Below are 20,638 nucleotides of genomic sequence, written 5' to 3'. Positions count from 1 at the left end.
CGGGAGGTAATGCCAGGGGAGTAAGCCTGCAGTGTGAGTGGACTAGTGGCCACGGGAAGTAATGACAGGGGAGTCAGCCTGCAGTGTGAGTGGACTAGTGGCCACGGGAGGTAATGCCAGGGGAGTCAGCCTGCAGTGTGAGTGGACTGGTGGCCACGGGAGGTAATGACAGGGGAGTCAGCCTGCAGTGTGAGTGGACTAGTGGCCACGGGAGGTAATGCCAGGGGAGTCAGCGTGCAGTGCGAATAGACTAGTGGCCACGGGAAGTAATGCCAGGGGAGTCAGCCTGCAGTGTGAGTGGACTAGTGGCCACGGGAGGTAATGCCAGGGAAGTCAGCCTGCAGTGTGAGTAGACTGGTGGCCACGGGAGGTAATGCCAGGGAAGTCAGCCTGCAGTGAGTAGACTAGTGGCCACGGGAGGTAATGCCAGGGGAGTCAGCCTGCAGTGCGAATAGACTAGTGGCCACGGGAAGTAATGCCAGGGGAGTCAGCCTGCAGTGTGAGTAGACTAGTGGCCACGGGAGGTAATGCCAGGGAAGTCAGCCTGCAGTGTGAGTGGACTGGTGGCCATGGGAGGTAATGCCAGAGGAGTCAGCCTGCAGTGTGAGTGGACTAGTGGCCACAGGAAGTAATGCCAGGGGAGTCAGCCTGCAGTGCAAATGGACTAGTGGCCACGGGAGGTAATGCCAGGAGTCAGCCTGCAGTGCGAATGGACTAGTGGTCACGGGAGGTAATGCCAGAGGAGTCAGCCTGCAGTGCGAGTGGACTAGTGGCCACGGGAAGTAATGCCAGGGGAGTCAGCCTGCAGTGTGAGTGGACTAGTGGCCACGGGAGGTAATGACAGGGGAGTCAGCCTGCAGTGCGAATGGACTAGTGGCCACGGGAGGTAATGACAGGGGAGCCAGCCTGCAGTGTGAATGGACTAGTGGCCACGGGAAGTAATGCCAGGGGAGTCAGCCTGCAGTGCGAGTGGACTGGTGGCCACGGGAGGTAATGACAGGGGAGTCAGCCTGCAGTGTGAGTGGACTGGTGGCCACGGGAGGTAATGCCAGGGGAGTCAGCCTGCAGTGCGAATGGACTAGTGGCCATGGGAGGTAATGCCAGGGGAGTCAGCCTGCAGTGCGAATGGACTAGTGGCCATGGGAGGTAATGCTAGGGGAGTCAGCCTGCAGTGCGAAGGGACTAGTGGCCATGGGAGGTAATGCCAGGGGAGTCGGCCTGCAGTGCGAATGGACTGGTGGCTATGGGAATGATCGAGAATAGGAGCGTGGCCAGGTGACGGAAGAGGACGGTGGAGTCTGCTGGTAGAGCGAGCGGTCTCGAACAAGCAAGAAGGCTTGGGAATGGGGGTATGGCCTCAGACTGCATATAAAAGGGAGATGCGTGGGAGACTCGAGGCTGTTGCAGTGGGGTCTTCGCCGGTTCGGGGGTGAGCACGTGACTCCTTAAATAAAGAACCCATCTCAAGAGAAGTGCGTTGAAGTCGTCTTTACACAAACAAGACACAACTGTAATAAGATGATTTATTGTAAATACGTCCACAAGAAAAACAACAGACCAAAACAACATCGACTTTGATCGGCAGCTCGCGAAAGGGACAGGGTCTCTTTGAGTCCACATTCAAAAACGTCTAAATCTGAACGCCGTACAACTTGCACTTAAGGCCACGTGGCTTTGACGTCTGCAGACCGGGCGTCAAACAACCCTTTCAAGAATTTTCTTGCCTCCGCTTCGTCAAGGCACATTGCAGGAGAACGGCGTAAACTTCAAAGTCACTTGCAGATCAGTTGCAAAACGTCACGGGCTTCGATTCATACCGTGCCCATTTCAAACGCATTCAAAATCATCATCACCATCATCAGCATTTGAAGTCCCGAACGGTACTTTTTTTGCAGCACTAGTTAGCTAAAGGCACAGCGCTAGCTAGGTACAGCCCCTCACTAGTTAAAGGAGAGCCCATCGAGAGCTTATCTTGGCCTACGCTTCAACGTTGGCCAGATTGCCTTGGAAGAAGATGTGGGGATTACCCACACTTTAACCCACCGCATGCGACTTGCCGATCGACCAATTGCAGAACCGGGCGAACCAGGAATGTAGAATTCCCACCGCTGGCTCTGCAGGGCTGTAAACGCTACACGTGCACCAATGCCTTCACGCTCATTTGAGTAGGAAATTCATTTTACTCGTTAAACTAAACTATTTTTATTTCACCAGGTAAGGCCCACTGAGCGACGCAGCTCTTTTTCAGAAGCAACCTTGCCACATGTGATAGTTCAACAACACGTGAAAATTCTAAATACGAAAGCAAAAACCAGAGGAACTGGAGAAAAGTCCACGCGACCATGGGAAGGGAGACACAGCAAACTCCAAATATGCAGCAGGTGTCAGGGTCGGGATCGAACCCACCCCACCTCCTCCATACCAGGCGAGGCAGTTAACATCTCATAGTCACCGCGGTGCCAATGACGCAGCGTGTGACGAGCACCACAGCGACCGAAGCCGTGCGGCACCGTTTCGTCACCTCCCTCGGCAGCGGCCGCCGTTGGCAATCCGGCAACGAGACCCAACTTCCCGCGGAGCGCGGTGAGGGGGCGAAAATAAACTGCGCAGTGCACAACCTCAACACAACACCGTTCGTTAAATAACAGCTCAAGGCCACAAGGGCCAAGTAATAAATAACAAAGCGAGGCTACGGCAGAAAACGCGAGCAAACAAACGACACCAATGCAACGCAAGACTCCTTTCAGACGATTGTCATTGCAATCACCAGCACCCGTTTGGCAAAACGTCGCGCGCGTCGCTCTTAAAGACACAATAAAAAACTAAGCTCAAGGCTACAAAACGATTGATGGCGTGAAGATGATCGTGACGTCAAATCTCCCCGCAGCTTTGTCACTGTGCTTCACAATGTCCATCGCATTTGCGTTTTGCCGGACCTCCAGTGAGGATGGTCACTTAACTAAATCACTGCAACTTTACAATTCCGTAATCTTCACGACAAAGTAAATTTGAGCGACGAGACTTACCTACCGAGGAAAGTCTCTGCAATAGGGGTGGGCGATGTCTCTACGCGGTTCCTCCCCCCCCACCACCCGAGTAATTTGCGGTGCCAATTTTCCAAACGCGTGCCGCGTCGCCGGACGCACAGATGGCCATCTCTTTTTGCGAACAATGCCACGGGACCTTTTAAACGCTCACCGCGAGTCGGACGGCGCGTATGTTGACGGCCGTTGCAGCAGCGGGTACCTCGCCAGGAGTTTTAACCAGGGCGGCCGCCGGCGTCGAAACCCGCCCAGCGGCATATACGGTCAGCGCCGCGTCGACGATAATCGCGATACGAATTTAGTTTGGAAAATGCGAGACAGGACATTATTATAAATCGCACTGTTCAACACCGCGGGCAAACCCTACACTGACGTCAGCTGTTGGTTAGCCTCTCACCTAAACCACCCCCTGTGGAATTCACATTTTTCGGGAGAGAGTTCCACAAATTACATTACAAAAAAAACACAAAATCAAAATGCAAACTTCGCTTCAAAAGGTTTGGTGGCGTTATTAAAACGCACCGGGCCTTCTCACGAGTTTGGCAATAACAACCAGGGGTACGCATAGATTCTGCGACCCTTTCCAACGCAAGTCCAACGGTAATAATAACGACAGCGCTCGTGGCAGGCTCATGGAAAGCGGTAGGCCGCGATGTATGTACATTAAATTTCTTTCCCACCGTACGTAGCCAACCACGCAAATTTCAGTTTGCGGGAGATGACCCACCGGGACTTGAATAGCGGCCTTGCCTTGATCAACATGGCCGGTTTTATCTCGGGACAAGTTCCCCCCGGAACAGCAATGCAAACGTTACAACAAAATATTTTTCATTGATATAAATCAACGTTACGGGAATTATCATAACCCTACCCCCCCCCCCCAACCTCAGCTGCTACAGACAGAGGCATTAACACTTTCAACCCTGGGTTAAAAAAGCATAAAACACGCCACACCACCAGCCCTTGCCGAATGAAGGCACCTCGGGAATTGATTCTCACATATATACGAAGGCACAACTCTTTCCAGAATCTAAAACCAAACTTCTCTCTCACTGTGCAATTGTGTGCTCAGTGTTTCAGGAGGTCAAAAGGAGACCTATTTACACACCTCCGTCAGGTGAGCAGACTCACATTACGTCGGGAAAACGGGCTCTCACGGTGACAACAGTACCAAAGTAAAACAAAACTCGAGGCCAGACTTTCAGGCTAAGCCAGATTAAATAAATTAAAACATCAACTAAAAACATCTCCCGAACGGAACATTACACACGCACGCCGATTGATCTGCGCGCGATCGGAGACTGCGCGCGTGCGCACTAACGATTCTAAAAGCTGTCGTGCGGTCTACTTATCTGTTGTGTGGAATTCGACGACATCTGCTAGGTACTCTCAATTGTTGAAAAAGAACACATTATGTACATATTTATCAAGACATATTACACGTAAAAAAACGCCTCCGAACCCACGATCTCCACGGTGCCAGAATCCGTGTCTCCGTCACTTCCCGTCTGCTGGAACACGTGGACGAGTGTCAGGGAGTCAGGCTGCTCGAACGGCGTAATCTGCCCGCGACTCCCTTACGGTCGCTGGGGCAACGTTCCTTGGACATCAGCAACTGCAGCTCTCTGAGAGAGAAAGAAATAAAGAGAGAGAAGTGGTGGGAGAGACGGTTAGTCAATGGAGACATCATTCACAGACCGATGTTGGGGGCTCGCTCAGCGGCCGGCAGAGCAAGCGCCTTGTAATCGCAAGGATTTAAAATTCAAATCCTGGTTGGGGTTTGACTGGGCCCATCATCATCATCATCATCAATCTGCATCAAAATCAACAGCGGTTGGCCTATGGCGAGACTCGCCCCCCCACCGCCCCCATCCTGCCGTCAAATGAACGTTTCCACCACTGGGGAGGAGCTCTGCGTCAACGCCCATCTGAGCGGCAAATCGCTTTTGACTCTGACGGATGGCGAAGAGAGATAGAGAGAGCACAGGTGCGCGCTGGGCAGTGCGCCAAGTACCGCGTCGCGAACCCGGCGACCCGAGTTCCATTCCCGCTCACGGCTACCATCGGTGGCAGCAGCAACAAAAATAAAAAACCTGCAAGCCGGCACTGGGGTCGGATCGGCCCTAAATGAGCGCCCGCCGGCGCGACGTGCAAACAAACACGTGAGCGGCGGGGAGACAAAGGCTGCCGACAATGTCCACGCCTTCCCCTCGTGCGCCGTGGCGTCCTTCGCGGTCGTAGGGTGCTCGCTAACAGCACTTGCTCCGCAGAGGCTACAACGAGGAGGGCTGGGGAATCTTTGCCTGTGCTTGGATGCAGGCGCCGAACCGCCGGGGAGTTCACGGACGAGCCAGGGGACTGCAGCGAGCAGGGCCCGGTGGCCAAAATAACAAGAGACTATTTTTTCTTCAAATCTAATATATAATGATAATAGGGTTTTTCCCCTTTCTGGCAATAAACAGGTGTGTTAAGATGTTAAAACACCAAACTGAAACCTTTGCAAGGAATCATGTCTGCATTAACCACATATACTTGTGGTGAACATGCAAACAAACAAAAAACATGCTCTGACAGTATGTGCCGTGTCTCTGAAACGGATTGGTCCACACCATATACATTTCAAGAGCCGCGATGCACGTCAATACGAGACGAGCAGTCCTTGACAAACAAGAGCCGCATGGCGGCACCGGAGCCGCAGGTTGCCGACCTCTGCACTAGAGAGAGAGAGAGAGAACGAGAAAGGGAGAGCGGGAGAAGAGAGAGCGCGAGAAAATAGTGGAGAGAGTACGCCGGCCAGGGGAAGAAGCGTGGGCGTACAAATCCTTCGTCTCCCTCACCTGCGCAGGTGCGCGTTCTTGAGGCGCTCGCACGACAGTGCGCGGCGCAGCGACCGCACGCTGCAAACCGCGGCGCCGCACAGCGCCGGGTGGCAGCACAGCTCCCCCGTGGAGGGCCGCTCCCCCGCCGTGGGTCTCACCATGGCCTGCGTGGGTGGGGGGGTACACGGGGGGGGGGGGGGGGGCACAGTGGGCGAGACGGTACACGGCTTTAAAATTGACACCCGGTGCGAGCGTGCGTGGCGCTCGGTCAACCGGACACAACTGATCAAAATCCACACCGCGCTCGCCCCAACGTTCCGCTGAAGGCCACGCGGAGGGATCTTTGTCTCCGCGCCCGCGCGTCAGAGGTCGCAAACGGGTTTTGATTCCTTATCCGTACCCGGCCGCACGAGGGTCGCAAACGGGTACCCGTACCCGGCCGGGTAGGGGTAGCCGGGTATCGAGTAGGGTACGGGTATCGGGTACCCGGTTGCGACCTCTGCCGCGCGTTGCTTCTCTCTCGCTCGCCCTCTCACCGTGAGGAGGGTGCGCAGCTCCAGCGACAGGGACGCCACGGCCGCCCCCTCCGGCAGCCACCCCTGCCGGATCCGGTTCCAGGCGACGTCGTTCCGGGGCAGGGGACCTCCGCCGGCGGCCACCACCGCGCTGAGCGCCAGCGCGAACACGTCCGCCTGCGGCGACGCAGAGTAGTCCTGCTCGGGGTAAGGAGGGAGGGGTGGCGGCTCGTGAGAGGATGGCTAAGATGTATGCACGTACGTCAATTTTTTTTCGCACCGTACGCAGCCAACCGTGCTCATCGGAGTTGCGGATATACGGCAGGTGACAAGTCCGTCGAATCGAATCGTCCGTGCGCTCACCGGCTGCAGCACCTCCAGCGCCAGGAACCGCGAGTCGCCCTCCTCCACGTGGCGGCTGTTCACCCGCGTCACGTGACCCAGGTCACCTGATAGGGGGGTGGTGGGGGGGGGTGGTGGCGGAGGAAGGAGGGAGACACGGCGATGATGGACGTTCGGTGATGACAACAGCGGCGGCGACGACGTGGTCCCTCCCGGTGGTGACGTCACTCAGGCTGGGTGTCGCGTGTCGCGACGCACCCTCCCCCCCCCCCCCCCCCCCCCGTGACCAGAGTTTGATTTCCGCTCGCGACCAAAGTCGGGTGAGGAATATAGAAACTGCTTACGGACCTCCCCCTAGGTCGACTCAGCCTCAAATGAGTACCTGGTGGGGAGTGTAAACATCGCCACTGGGGAGACAAAGGCGGCCGGGAATGGCTGCGGGCCACCCACCCCCTCAGTGTGTAGTTCCGGCCTTCGTAGGTGCTCGCTAACATCACTTGCCCCGACGGTCTCCATTCAGGCGACACGGGGGGTCTTTGTCTTTGTCTGTGTGTCCACGTGTGCGTGTCCCCACCGATCTTGTAGACGTCTCGAGACTCTCCCACGCTCCCCGCGTCGCTCTGCGGCTCCCCCTCCTCCAGCTCGGACGACAGCGTCCTCTGGGCGATGAAGATGTTACCTGGCGCCGCACGGAGTGGGGGGTGTACAGAGAAACGCTCCGGTCAAACTCATCTCGAGCTAAGCTCCCCCATTGTTGAGTAATCATGAGCATCACGCTGCAGATGCGGCATTCTACCATCCCACGGTGCGACTGTGACTCTGTGTGGGTGGTTGGCTGGGTGGCTGACTGATTGGGTGGTTGGTGGATGGATGGATGGGTGGATCAGTCGGTGGTGGGTGGATGGCTGGCTGGGTGAGTGGGCAGATAGGTGGCTGGCTGGTTGACTGGGTGGGTGGCTGACTGGCTGGGCAAGTGCCTGACTGGCTGGGTGGGTAAGTGGCTAGCTGACGAGGTGGCAGGGCGTGGAGGCGCCACTCAGGGGGTGGGCGGCTGGGCTCACTGGGCTTGATGTCCATGTGCACGAGGCCCAGACTGTGGATGTAGCGCAGACCCCGCGCCACGTGCAGCAGCATCCGCCGCACTCGCCACTCGGGGAACGCGTGGCCCGGGGAGCGCAGCAGGGCGTCCGTCACGCTCCCACCTACATGCGGAACGCGCACACGTGTAAGTAAAGACAAAGATCCCCCCCCCACCCCGTATAGCCTCAACATACTGTTGGGGCAAGTGCTGTCAGTGAGTAGCAGCACCTATGACGGACGGCACGGCACTCCCGGCCGCCTTTGCCTCCCCAGTGGCGATGTTTACACGACGCGCCAGGTACTCATTTGAGGCCGAGTCGACTTAGGGGAGGCCCAGGACCGGTTCAGATAATCTTCACTGGCGTTGGTGCAGAAAAACATCGCTGCGGTGCTCATTCTGGATGTGGAGTGTACGTACGTGTGCGTGCTTACATGTGGTGCGAGCGCGTGTGTAAGCGTGGTATGTGAGGTATGTGTGATACGCGCGTGCGTGCAAACCGCTGCAGTACTCGTTCTGGATGTACGCGTGGTGTGTGTGTGTGCATGCGTATGCTTGTAGAACGTCTATGGCACCAACATAGCCAACCGTGCTAATCGGAGGTGCCACACCTGTGGTACGTGCGGTACGTGCGGTACGTGCGGTGCGTGTGGTACGTGAGGTACGTGAGGTACGTGTGATACGTGCGGTGTGTGTGGTATGCGTGGTACGTGTGGTACGTGCAGTGCGTGTGGTACGCGTGGTACGTGCGGTGTGTGTGGTATGCGTGGTACGTGTGGTACGTGCAGTGCGTGTGGTACGCGTGGTACGTGCGGTGTGTGTGGTATGCGTGGTACGTGTGGTACGTGTGGTACGTGCGGTGCGTGTAGTACGTGTGGTACGAGCGGGAAGCGTGGTGTGTGTGCGTACCGCTGCAGTACTCGTTCTGGATGTACATGTGGTCTTCCTCGGCCCAGGCCGAGTAGTACTGGACCACGTGGGGGTGCTGCCCCAGCACCGCGTGGGCGCACACCTCACGTAGCGCACTCTGCCTGCACCACCACCACAACCACCGTTCCAGTCAGGACCACTCCAACATCATCACTGCCACCAGAATCACCACCATGATCAACACCTTCACCGAGTGAGCGAACGGCAGATGAGAGAACGGGTGAGCGAGCATGTGGGCATCTGAGCGACTGGGTGGACGGGGGAGCGAGCGAATGAGCGTGTGGACGAGCATGTGGGCAAGCAAATGAGCGCGTGGGCGATCGAGCGAATGAGCGAGCTAGCAAATGAGCGTGTGGGCGAGCGAGTGAGCGCGTGGGCGATCGAGCGAATGGGCGAGCGAGCGAATGAGCGTGTGGGCGAGCGTGTGGGCGAGCGAGTGAGCGATCGAGCGAATGGGCGAGCTAGCGAATGAGCGTGTGGGCGAGCATGTGGGCGAGCGAGTGAGCGTGTGGGCGATCGAGCGAATGGGCGAGCATGTGGGCGAGCGAGTGAGCGCGTGGGCGATCGAGCGAATGGGCGAGCTAGCGAATGAGCGTATGGGCCAGCGTGTGGGCGAGCGAGCGTGTGGGCGAGCGAGCGTGTGGGCGAGCGTGTGGGCGAGCGTGTGGGCGAGCGTGTGGGCGAGCGAGTGAGCGCGTGGGCGATCGAGCGAAGGGCCTCTTACTCGTCGGCAGAGCGTGCGACGGGCCGACGCGATCGCTTGACCGCGTAGACGCAGCCGTCGAGGCGCTTGACGCAGCGCGACACGGAGCCAAAGTGGCCGTGTCCCAGCGCGCCCAGCTCGTGGAACTCGGTGGAGAAGCGCGACATCATCTCCGCCTCCCGCATGCTCATCATGCGCTGCACACGCGCGGCAGCGGGGGAAGGACAACGAACAAAAGACAAAAAGCAGTTGTACAGAAATTGGTTTTTCAATCTAGATGATTTAAAATGCAGTGGATTCCTAATACGAGAAGGGGGGGCGGGTTACAGACGGCCGCAGAAGCGCATCTGAAAGCACGCGATGCAGTATGGGCGGGCCAAACAAAACAACACGATACGAGTGCAAAGTATAGAGAAGTCAAGCAAATCACGAAAAGTAATTCAGTAAAATAGAAAATGGAACAAAACCTAAATAGGCGGCGAAGTGCGGTGGTGGAGACGCACGAGCGGAATTTAAAACGCGTGCGTCAGAAAACCAACGCAGGCTTAGAAACGTCACGTTGTTCTTCATCCAGCAGTAGAAAGACCACGATGATGATGATGATAAAGGCATCAAGAGAGATACATGCTCAGTTACAAGGCAAAACCAGGTCAAAATCGGTTTACGAATCAACTTCCTGTTCCGCCGCAGAAAATAATGCAATCTCGTTAAACAGCAGGCTTTCTCTACCAATATTCATAATACAGGTTTGTTAGGTTAGATCGAGTGAATATATAAATGTGTCGTTAAAGCCTCCACCACCCGACACAGATTGACTTCTCCACAAATCTGGCTGTCCGCCTGATGATGCCTGGTTATAATGACTGGCGAAACGTCGTACTCCGATTATAGATGTTGTGGCTTGGCCCTCCAACACACCGGTGTGCTGTACTAGTATACTACACTATACACTACACTATTATTCACTACACTATACACTAGTGCTGTACTCGTAACGAATTGGCACGTTCTGCTTACGTGACAAACCTTCCTAATTGGCTGTGTCGGGTGGTGGTGGCTTTCACGACACATTTACATATTTACGTGATCCAACCCAAAAAAACACCTGTATTATGAATGCAATCTAGGTTCGGGTTGTCGGCCCGCAAGAGTTCCATTCATCGGTTACCTTGGGTGGATTCGGGCACTCGTCTTGTGACGTTCTGTCCATCCGGTCGTCATCGCTCCTGCGGACGGTACAGTGGGAGAGGGACCGTGACGCGGGGCGCAAACGAGGTGGGGAGAAGAGGGGGTGCAGGCGGTACGGGGGGCGCGCACGGTACGCCGCGGGCGCAACAGTCTCAACGGGGAGCGCCAGCTGCAGGAGTTCCGCGGTTCGAACCCCCGGCAGGCCGCCCCGGTAAACGCCGGCGGGGCGCGTTACACCGCAAAAAGGAGACACGACGCCGAGAGCTCAACTGCGATGGGATTTGGGAGAAAAAAAAAAAATCGAACGGCGTTTTAAGCTCGAATTTTTTGGTTTCCTATTTCTCATCCGTGTGGGAAGGCTCCGACGCTTCACTTCTTACACACGCGGAGCCTGCACGGAAACACGGCCCAACCTTGACCCCCTTGACCCCCCCCCCTCGTTGGGGGGCGAGGAATTGAACCGGTGACCCGCAAACCAAGTCCGGTTCAAAGGCCGTCAGCGAGGACCAGAGTTGTTAGTCCACGTTAGCGGGATCAATAAACGGTCGCGGGCAAACAAAGCGAAATGTGCTGCCCTTGCATGCCCGGGAGCTCATTTGAAGGCCCGTGCCCTGCCCTGCAGCAAGGGGTCGGAGGCCACATGTTAGCGATTAGCCAGGACGTGCGACATGCGGTGCAGGGGTGCGACATGTGACAGCTGCCAGCGCCTGGCAGTAGCCACCCACCCCCCTGCCAACACACAAACACCCACCCACCGACCCACCCACTCAAACCCACCGCGTACACCAGTCACGTCCTTCACATACAGACCCGCGGTCAATTATAAGTACGGTTGTAGCAAATGTTTTGCTCAAATTACAAGCAACATTGTCATTGCAATTCGCTGTAGAATCATACGCGAAATTACGATTATAATTGGCCAAGGTCTCCTACTCAGTCAACTCACCTACACACCCACCCGCAAGGCCATATATTTCCTATACCCACCCACTCACCAATTCACAACCACAATCGATCCCACCCACTAATCAATCTACATCCATTCTAATACACCCACACACTCACCCAACCACTTACCACAACCCACTCGCCTACCAAAACCCATCGACACCCACCCCACATACTCATCAAACTACAACTATCCCACCCACAAACCCACTCGCCCACTCGCCAAACCACCCATCACCCACTCACCAACCCAAACCCATCCCAACGGACCCCACACTCACCAACCCACCCACCCACTCACCAAACCCATCTTTACCGACCACACACAGTCACCAACCCAACCACCCACCCACCCACTCACAAAACCCATCCCCACCGACCCCACACACTCACCAACCCACATACCACCCATTCACCCACCCGCCGCCCGCAATGGCACGAGTGTGAGGAAGAGGGCGGCCAGGTGTTGGAATCTGCACGAAGCAGCTGCATGGCCTCATCAATTAAAGCTGACTCGACAACAAAACTAAATTAGCCGAATCGACTTTCTGCAGTCGGGTGCGACTCACAAAGGGTGGGAGGGGGGAGGGCTCTGTGTACGGGGGGCTCTGTGGTGTCTGTATCTCAAGGTATTGCGCTGGTGTCCACGCAGCACTGTGGAGGGCAGCAGCAGCGAGGATTGGTGGATCACCGCACAGATGGGCTGTGTAACTCCCTTCCCAGGAGAAGGCGGTTACAGTAAAGTGGACAAACAACCCCACACACAGACAGGCGATATGGACAGATAGACCGATGGACAGACAAACCCACAAACAGACAAGACGAACCCGCAAAGACAAAGATCCCCCGTGTAGCCCTCACAGACCGTTGGGGCAAGAGCTGTTAGCGAGCACCTCTCAAGGCCGGCACGGCACACGAGGGAGTGGGTGGCCGGCACCACGCCCGGCTTCCTTTGTCTCCCGATTGGCGATATTTTACACAACCGTGCCAGGTACTCATTTTAGTCGACCTAGGGGAGGCCCAGGACCAGTTCAGATAATCGTCACTGGTGTTGGCCAGGAGTGGGAATCAAACCCGGATTGCACACGTGAAGTGTACAATGCCCGCTAGCAGACCCAGCTGCCATGGCTTGACTGAGTGAGATGACCGGCTGATGCACCACCTGTGCCCCCCACTGTGCCACCTCGCTGCGTTTTAGCCGCACGGCGCTGCGCTCGCTGCTGTGAGCGTCGCTCCTCCGCCCTCCGTTGTTGCTGGAGGGCGACTGCCTCCAACTTCCCAGCAGCGTCCTTCACGAGCCTCCTCCTCCACAGAGGCCGATCTTGACACCACTACTACCGGTCATTGGTATCAGCAGTGTCAACCCACAAAACACAGACAGACAATCGAACAGACAGAGGAGCTGGGGCCTGGGGGGGTGGATGTGAAGAGCTGTGCGTTGCGAGCCACTCACTCCCTCTTGCGGCTCCTGTGCAGGCAGGACCGCAGCACGTCCACCGAGTCCGGCGTGAAAGGGTTAAAGTTGATGCGGGGGCCCGCCTTGGGGGTGGACCGCGCGGGGCCGGCGCCCAAGCGGAACCCGGCGCCCGCACGCGCCAGCTGCCTCAGGCTCTGCGACATGGACACAGAGACACAGAGACACAGCGACTGTTGGGGCAGGAGCCATTGGCGAGTAGCACCTGTGAAAGTCGGCACGGCGCACGTGGGGGTGGTGTAGACATACAACCAAAACTATGGACCTCATAGTAAACCCATAGAGATACATAGAGATGCATAGAGGCCGATAGGAATACATAGAGACCCATAGACGTACACTCACAGCCACTGCATAGTAATAGCGATTACCTCGCCTGGAATACAGGAGGTCGTGTATTTGATCCATACCCTGACGCCTATATATTTGAAGTTTGCATGTTCTCCCTGTGGTCGCGTGGATTTTTCTCCAGGTCTTCTGGTTTTCCCCTCCACGTTTCGAATCAACACGCGCTTATAGAATATGGCTGCTATAAATGTCCACGCGATAAGCCACTTCGCTGAACTACTGTATCATTTGTGGCCAGGTCGCTTCTGAAAAAGAGCGATATAGCTCAGTGGGCCTTGCCTGGTAAAAAAAGAAAAAGTCTAATACGTAGTTAAGTTTCTATTCTTAATTAATCCCACCCCGAGAGAGCGACAGACGCGAGCTCGCAGGCGTGAACAGCGTCCTGGGGAGGGCGGCACGGGAGACGGTGGCAAGACCCGGTCCCCGGATTCCTGCCTACCGCCTCTCAGCCAGGCCCTACCGGCGTCTGCCACCCAGGTGGGACCACAGACCACCACCAACGTCCACGTAGTACCACACCAGCCAGCGCCGCCAGTGCACGTGCGCACGTGGAATCAACCACGCGGTCACCATTCTGACACCACTGCTCGCAAAAGATATTTGGAGGACGCCACGTATCGATCTGGCCTCATTTGACCGCCTGCTATGAAGAAGGGCCTTTGCCCTGAAACGCCACAGCATACTCGCATTATCTTCTTTTCAAGGCAGCGCTATTGATTAACGTGTCGGGTTTTCTTTTTAACCAAAGTTGTGTCGTCACGATCCTCCACCGCACCACGCAAGCAAAAAAAACTAACTCAAATCGGCACTTTGTACAAGCGTTTAAAACAACGCTCCAGTTAAGCATTCATCGTTCCAGCTCCCCGGGAAGTTCACGAACAATTCTCACAAAATGTAGTGATCGGATACAACGACGTCTCGTGTGTGTGGCTACGTCGAGCATCGTCAGGACGAGACCCAGGAGGCCGAAGTAACAATTCCATTATGGTCCAAACCTGGTCACAAGTTTTTCAATCACTCCCTCCCCCCCCCCCAGATTTCAGCTCTTGGCTCAAAACCCGACGGTGGCTGCGTGCGCATCGCCAGCGAAATGTCGTTTAGAAAAGGTTTCAAAGAATTCCGCTCGCTTCCCAACGCTACCGGTTTTCGCTCAATAAACCGAAATCAATGGGGCTCGTTTTGTCCACCACGTGACGACTTGAATCGCCGCGTGGTGGAGGGCACGTCACGCCGCAAGTGAAATTTTACACACAAGCTCTAACCCTGGACAAATCGACGACGAATTGGCCCCGCAGTATGGCTTGTGTGAATGCAAGTGTTACGAGCCCAAAATCGTGGGCAATCGTCGGTGACTGCATAGAAACACTTTTTTAATTTCTAAATGCATGGGCGAATGCGCCGATACTAAAATATGTTCGTACAAATTACTCGACTGAGATTACAAAGACCCCCCGTATAGCCGGAACTGACGTATGGGGGGCAAGTGGTGTTAGCGAGCGGCTAACTGGGATTTACACACGCACACAACAGCAGCAGCAATGAGGTCACACTTGCACATGAGACTCATCCCGGTTATAAATAACAAAATGACAAAACTTTCCGTAGGAGAGTCTGCGGGTGGGGCTGTAAGTTTTACGGTAGAAGGGTGAGTCAACGGTTCAATGCGTAACTGTGTCGCAGGTGTACAGACAGGTGAGTGTATGGCTGGTTAAAGTCTGCCAGCAGACGTCAATGGGTTAGTGTTGTGAGCGAGTGGGTGAGTCAGCCGGTGAGTGTATGGGTGGGTCGGTGCATTGGTGGTTGAATGGACACGCACGGCCCGTGTTACCAATCCACTGCTGGATGCGTGCCTTCCCATGCTGTGCGGCTTATTTGGCCAATACTTCACCACGCTGGTGAAAACGCAAAGCGCACAAGTCATACACTGTTGCACGTTATGGCCAGCAGAGGGTGGCGCGGATGCATGGCAGAGTCTTGTGCAGGTGAGTTTGTGTATGGGTGAGCGTATGGGGTGTCTTCATCAGTGGGTGAGTGCACAGGTTAATTAGTGTGATAGGTGGCTAAGTCGGGCAATGAGTGTACAGGTGGGCTGGTGTATGGGTGTGTGATGGGTGGCTGAGTCAGGCAATGAGTGTACAGGTGTGTTGGTGTCTGAGTGTAGGGGTGTCTGAGTGTAGGGGTGGGTGGCTGAGTCAGGCAATGGGTGTACAGGTGTGTTGGTGTCTGAGGGTAGGGGTAGGTGGCTAAATCAGTCAATGAGTGTACAGGTGTGTTGGTGTCTAAGTGTAGGGGTGGGTGGCTGAGTCAGGCAATGAGTGTACAGGTGAGTTGGTGTCTGAGTGTGTTGGTGTCTGAGTGTAGGGGTAGGTGGGTGGCTGAGTCAGGCAATGAGTGTACAGGTGAGTTGGTGTCTGAGTGTAGGGGTAGGTGGGTGGCTGAGTCAGGCAATGAGTGTACAGGTGAGTTGGTGTCTGAGTGTAGGTGTCTGAGTGTAGGGGTCGGTGGGTGCATCGGAGGCTGCCGAGTGGGTGGGGGTGTCAGCGTGCCGCCTCTACCCGCGTCGGCTGCAGTCAACGGCGGGAGACGGGAGCTCTCCATTCAAACAGCAAACGGACACACACACATCCCTGTAACACACACACACATCCCTGTAACACACACACATCCCTGTAACACACACACACACCAGTCTGTACATACACACACACCAGTCTGTGCATACACACACATCCCTGTAACAAACACACACACATCCCTGTAACACACACACACATCCCTGTAACACACACACACACCAGTCTGTACATACACACACACCAGTCTGTGCATACACACACATCCCTGTAACACACACACACATCCCTGTAACACACACACCAGTCTGTACATACACACACACCAGTATATACATACACACACTAGTATGTACATACACACAGATCCCTGTAACACACGAGTCTGTAAACAAACATCAACGTGTGCACACCAGTCTGTACACATACACCAGTCTGTACATACACACACACACCAGTTTGTACACACACACAACCTGTAACACACCAGTCTGTACACATACACCAGTCTATACATACATACACACACCAGTATGTACGAACACACAAAGACAAAGGTCCCCCGTAAAGCCTAAACAGACTGTTGGGGCAAGTGCTGTTAGCGAGCACCCATAACACACACCAGTCTGTGCACACGTAAGCAAGCCGTAAGCATACGACTTTCTCTATGCACATACACAAATACAAGCATTTCTTACAGATCCCATCAGCAACGCAACCCTTGTGGGAATGCATAATTTCGTCAGCATGGCATTCAATACAAGCGAAAACTGTGGGCCAGTTTCAACATGCAGCGTCTCATCAGCAGGCAGGCTCGCATGAACCAACAATGCTGGTGGACTGCCCAGATGTTTAAATTCCAACACCGGTTTTGACATGCAGTGTCTCATCAGCAGAGTCATGCTCGCTTGAAGCAATGAACTGCCCAGATGTTTAAATTCCAACACCGGTTTTGACATGCAGTGTCTCATCAGCAGAGTCCTGCTCGCTTGAAGCAATTAACTGCCCAGATGTTTAAATGCAAACACCGGTTTTGACATGCAGTGTCTCATCAGCAGTCAGCCTCGCTTGAACCAACAATGCTGATGAACTGCCAAGATGTTTAAATGCAAATACCGGTTTTGACATGCAGTGTCTCATCAGCAGTCAGCCTCGCTTGAACCAACAATGCTGATGAACTGCCAAGATGTTTAAATGCAAACACCGGTTTTGACATGCAGTGTCTCATCAGCAGTCAGCCTCGCTTGAACCAACAATGCTGATGAACTGCCAAGATGTTTAAATGCCAACACCGGTTTTGACATGCAGTGTCTCATCAGCAGTCAGCCTCGCTTGAACCAACAATGCTGCTGAACTGCCCAGATGTTTAAATGCCAACACCGGTTTTGACATACAGTGTCCCATCAGCAGTCATCCTCGCTTGAAGCAATGAACTGCCCAGATGTTTAAATGACATTACCGGCGTCGCTTACCTTGGGAGAATGCGGCGAGTCCATGAGTCGCAGTTTGTGCATCGTCTTGTGCGGAGGCGACTCGGGGCGCAATGACCTCCCGACCTCGTCGGGACTGCCCCCCACACCCTGGAACCCCCATCGGGGTCGGGGCCGACGCGGGGTCCGATTCTCCTTGTCGTCTTCATCAGCAGTGCCGCCACCGCCATCATCATCATCATCAATAGCAGTATCAGCAGAGGTGGCACCACCACCACCGTCGTCGTCACTGCCACCTTCGCCAGCGCCACAATTGTCAAGTCGACGAGCTGCGGCAAAGTCATCGCCCCTGTAATCTGTGCCACCACCACCACCACCGCCACCACCACCACCACCACAGTCGTCATCGTCGGTGCCACCGTGGGAGAATGGTGGGGGAGAGCCTCCGCTCAGCAGCGAATCTTCGGGTGAAGAGGGCACAGCCGGCATAGGGTCGAAAGCACGCCACTGGTGGTGTTGGTGGTGGACGACGACGCGGCTTGCCGAGCGTGGTGCTGCTGCTGCTGATGGTGGTGGTGGTGAAGGAGGAGACGATGGTGGTGGTGTTGGTGGTGGAGGTGGCGGTGGGATAGCGGCAGGAGGGGAGCAGAAACTGTCCTCGTTGAAGGCGGAATCGTCGGTGGAGGAGCCGCTGTCCTCATCCTGACTCCAGTCCAACCTCCGAGCCACCACAACCGTGTTGCTGCTGCTGCTGATGCCGCTGCTACTGCCACCAGATCTCATCTTGCTGCTGCTGCTGATGTTGATTCTGTCGGATCTGGGGATGTTGCTGCTGCTGCTGATGTTGATTCTGTCGGATCTGGTGATGATGCTGCTGGTGGTGGTGGTGGTGGGGCTGATTCTGTCGGATCTGGGGGTGGTGGTGGGGCTGCTGCTGTTGTCGATTCTGTCGGATCTGGTGATGTTGCTGCTGCTGGGACTGCTGCTGTTGCTGATTCTTTCGGATCTGGTGATGTTGTTGCTGCTGCTGGGGCTGCTGCTGTTGCTGATTCTGTCGGATCTGGTGATGCTGCTAGAAATCTTGCCGGTCACTTTGCTGCTGGGAGCTCCCTTGGTGTTGCAAGTCGACTTGGTGCTGGGGTTAGACCTGCTCCTGCTGCTGTTGATGCGACTGTTGCTGCTGCTGTGGTAGCTGTTGTTGTTGTTGCTACTGTTGCTGTTGTTGACGATGTGCCGCAAAATTTGACGCCTGGCCCCGTAACTCATGATTTCCTTCTTGTTACGTATCAACTCTACTTAAACTTAACCAGAAAATACTGCTGCCGATGCTGCTACTACTAAAATTGATGTTGAACTTCTTTCGCACCGTACGTAGGTTGTCAATCGTGCCAAACCGGCTGGCTCGTGTAAAAAAAAAAAATCAGACGAGATACCCCCCGTGACCACCTTAAAAACACTACCTACCACCCTATTATTTTCCTAAAACTTTAAAAAAAAGTTTCACAAATCTTCCCGGACCAATTCAACCCTCCCCCCAAAGATGTAATATTAATTTTGTTAGTCAGCCTGCCCCGGCAAGATATCATTTACTTTGCCACTTTTCTCTCCGCCAGTTGGGGTTGTTGGCAGTTGACAAACCGTGAGGAATTGCAGAACTCACCACCCCAACCGGGTTCCACTTCTACGACAAGCAAAGTAGTTCAAAAGTTGCACGCAACTTATTAGTCGACACGGTAATGGTTACAAAGTTACGTACTGTACGTACCTACTTTCTTTCGACTGCATGCACACAATCTAAGAACGCACTCGAGCACACAGATTACGCTACGTGCATTTGCACAATGCCAAGTGGCGTGCACTCACTAGCTGCAACGCGCACACACACACCTCTTGCAAGATATTGTACATGCACAATTATGTTGCACATGCAGTATACGCACACAAATGTTATCCGACTCACCCGGACTCGTTACAGCACACGTTTGCAAACCGCTAACTGTTGTAACCAGCTCCCTCCACCCACCCCAACGCTGCCAACCACTCCTGCTACCAGAGAGAATGAGAATGTACCGGATAACACCCAGAACGCGAAACTAAAACTCTGAAAGTTATCGCGACGTTGAGCGGTAAACACGTGTGGCGCCACCGCCTTATATAGGCCGCATTCAAGCGCGCGCGTCCGTTAAAAGGCGTGGCTCGCTAGTTTCGACTGGCCAATGAGCGCGTTCGCTTGCAAATTAAGCTCCGCCCACGTCTACTTAAACCCCGCCCACCTCGCGTCATCCCACTCAAGCCCCGCCCACCTCGCGTCATCCCACTCAAGCCCCGCCCCATCCCACTCAAGCCCCGCCCCATCCCACTCAAGCCCCGCCCCATCCCACTCAAGCCCCGCCCCCATCCCACTCAAGCCCCGCCCCATCCCACTCAAGCCCCGCCCCCATCCCACTCAAGCCCCGCCCCTAGTTGTTTAAGCCCCGCCCACAAGTTGTTTACTTTTTTTTATCTGTCTACTGAATCCGCGAGTTCCTAAACTTTGAACACAAAACAACATTAAAACGATTTAAAGCTTTCGTGACTCCAGGGATTCATCTTCTTGGTTCTTTCGGTAAAGTCACGTAGAATGGAAATAATAAAATAATAAAACATAATACAATAATTCTCACGACGTTTCGGCCACAACGCAAGCAGCCGTCCTCAGTTGGAGAGCAGGTCTGTCGAGTAGACATTCAGACTCTGTCTACTCGACAGACCTGTTCTTCACCTGAGGACGGCTGCTTGCATTATGGCCGAAACGTCGTGAGAATTATTGTATTATGTTTTATTTTTATTATTTTATTACCTCCCTTCTACGTGACTTTACCGAAAGAACCAAGAAGATAAATCCCTGCAGTCACGAAAGCTTTAAATTGATACTCTATGTATATTAAGCAGTGGATTGACCACGTCTGATGACAAGTTATTTCAAGAATTTAAATGAACGGGGTTCAAACGTGTACAATGCAATGTGCAATTTAGCATCTGTGAAGACAGGGTTGATGGATCACGCAAAGATCATCGTCTGGTTATCGGGCTCCCCGCCTGCAGGGCTATGACGCAATCCAGGGAGTGGGTGGCTGCGTGAATTGCCCCAGCAATTTCCCCTCCTATCCGTCTGGGAGTTTCCCCAGGGTATTCTAGGGAATTGTCCCACCACATTCCTTTTGGCAATGGTCAGTCAAAGTGTAGCTTCATCTTCTTGGTTCTTTC

At 54.6% G+C, this 20,638-nt stretch overlaps 1 protein-coding gene across 1 annotated transcript; it reads right to left on the bottom strand.

Annotated features, from left to right (window-relative positions):
- Positions 1-1,509: 1,509 nt before the first annotated feature.
- LOC133360335 (wee1-like protein kinase 1-A) lies at positions 1,510-19,505 on the bottom strand. Its single transcript, XM_061579002.1, has 11 exons — positions 17,435-19,505; positions 13,021-13,178; positions 10,600-10,657; positions 9,453-9,628; positions 8,708-8,829; positions 7,782-7,922; positions 7,295-7,399; positions 6,742-6,827; positions 6,400-6,576; positions 5,882-6,027; positions 1,510-4,669 (listed from the first exon to the last, which is right to left on the bottom strand). The coding sequence occupies exons 1-11, from the start codon at positions 18,656-18,658 to the stop codon at positions 4,576-4,578; spliced, it is 2,487 nt and encodes an 828-aa protein (XP_061434986.1). The 5' UTR covers positions 18,659-19,505; the 3' UTR covers positions 1,510-4,575.
- Positions 19,506-20,638: the final 1,133 nt, after the last annotated feature.

Source organism: Lethenteron reissneri, chromosome 68, assembly GCF_015708825.2.
Source record: "Lethenteron reissneri isolate LAM-NWPU_2019-01 chromosome 68, ASM1570882v1, whole genome shotgun sequence".
NCBI classification, from domain to species: Eukaryota; Metazoa; Chordata; class Hyperoartia; order Petromyzontiformes; family Petromyzontidae; genus Lethenteron; species Lethenteron reissneri.
This window is presented reverse-complemented; position numbering and strand designations above follow the sequence as displayed.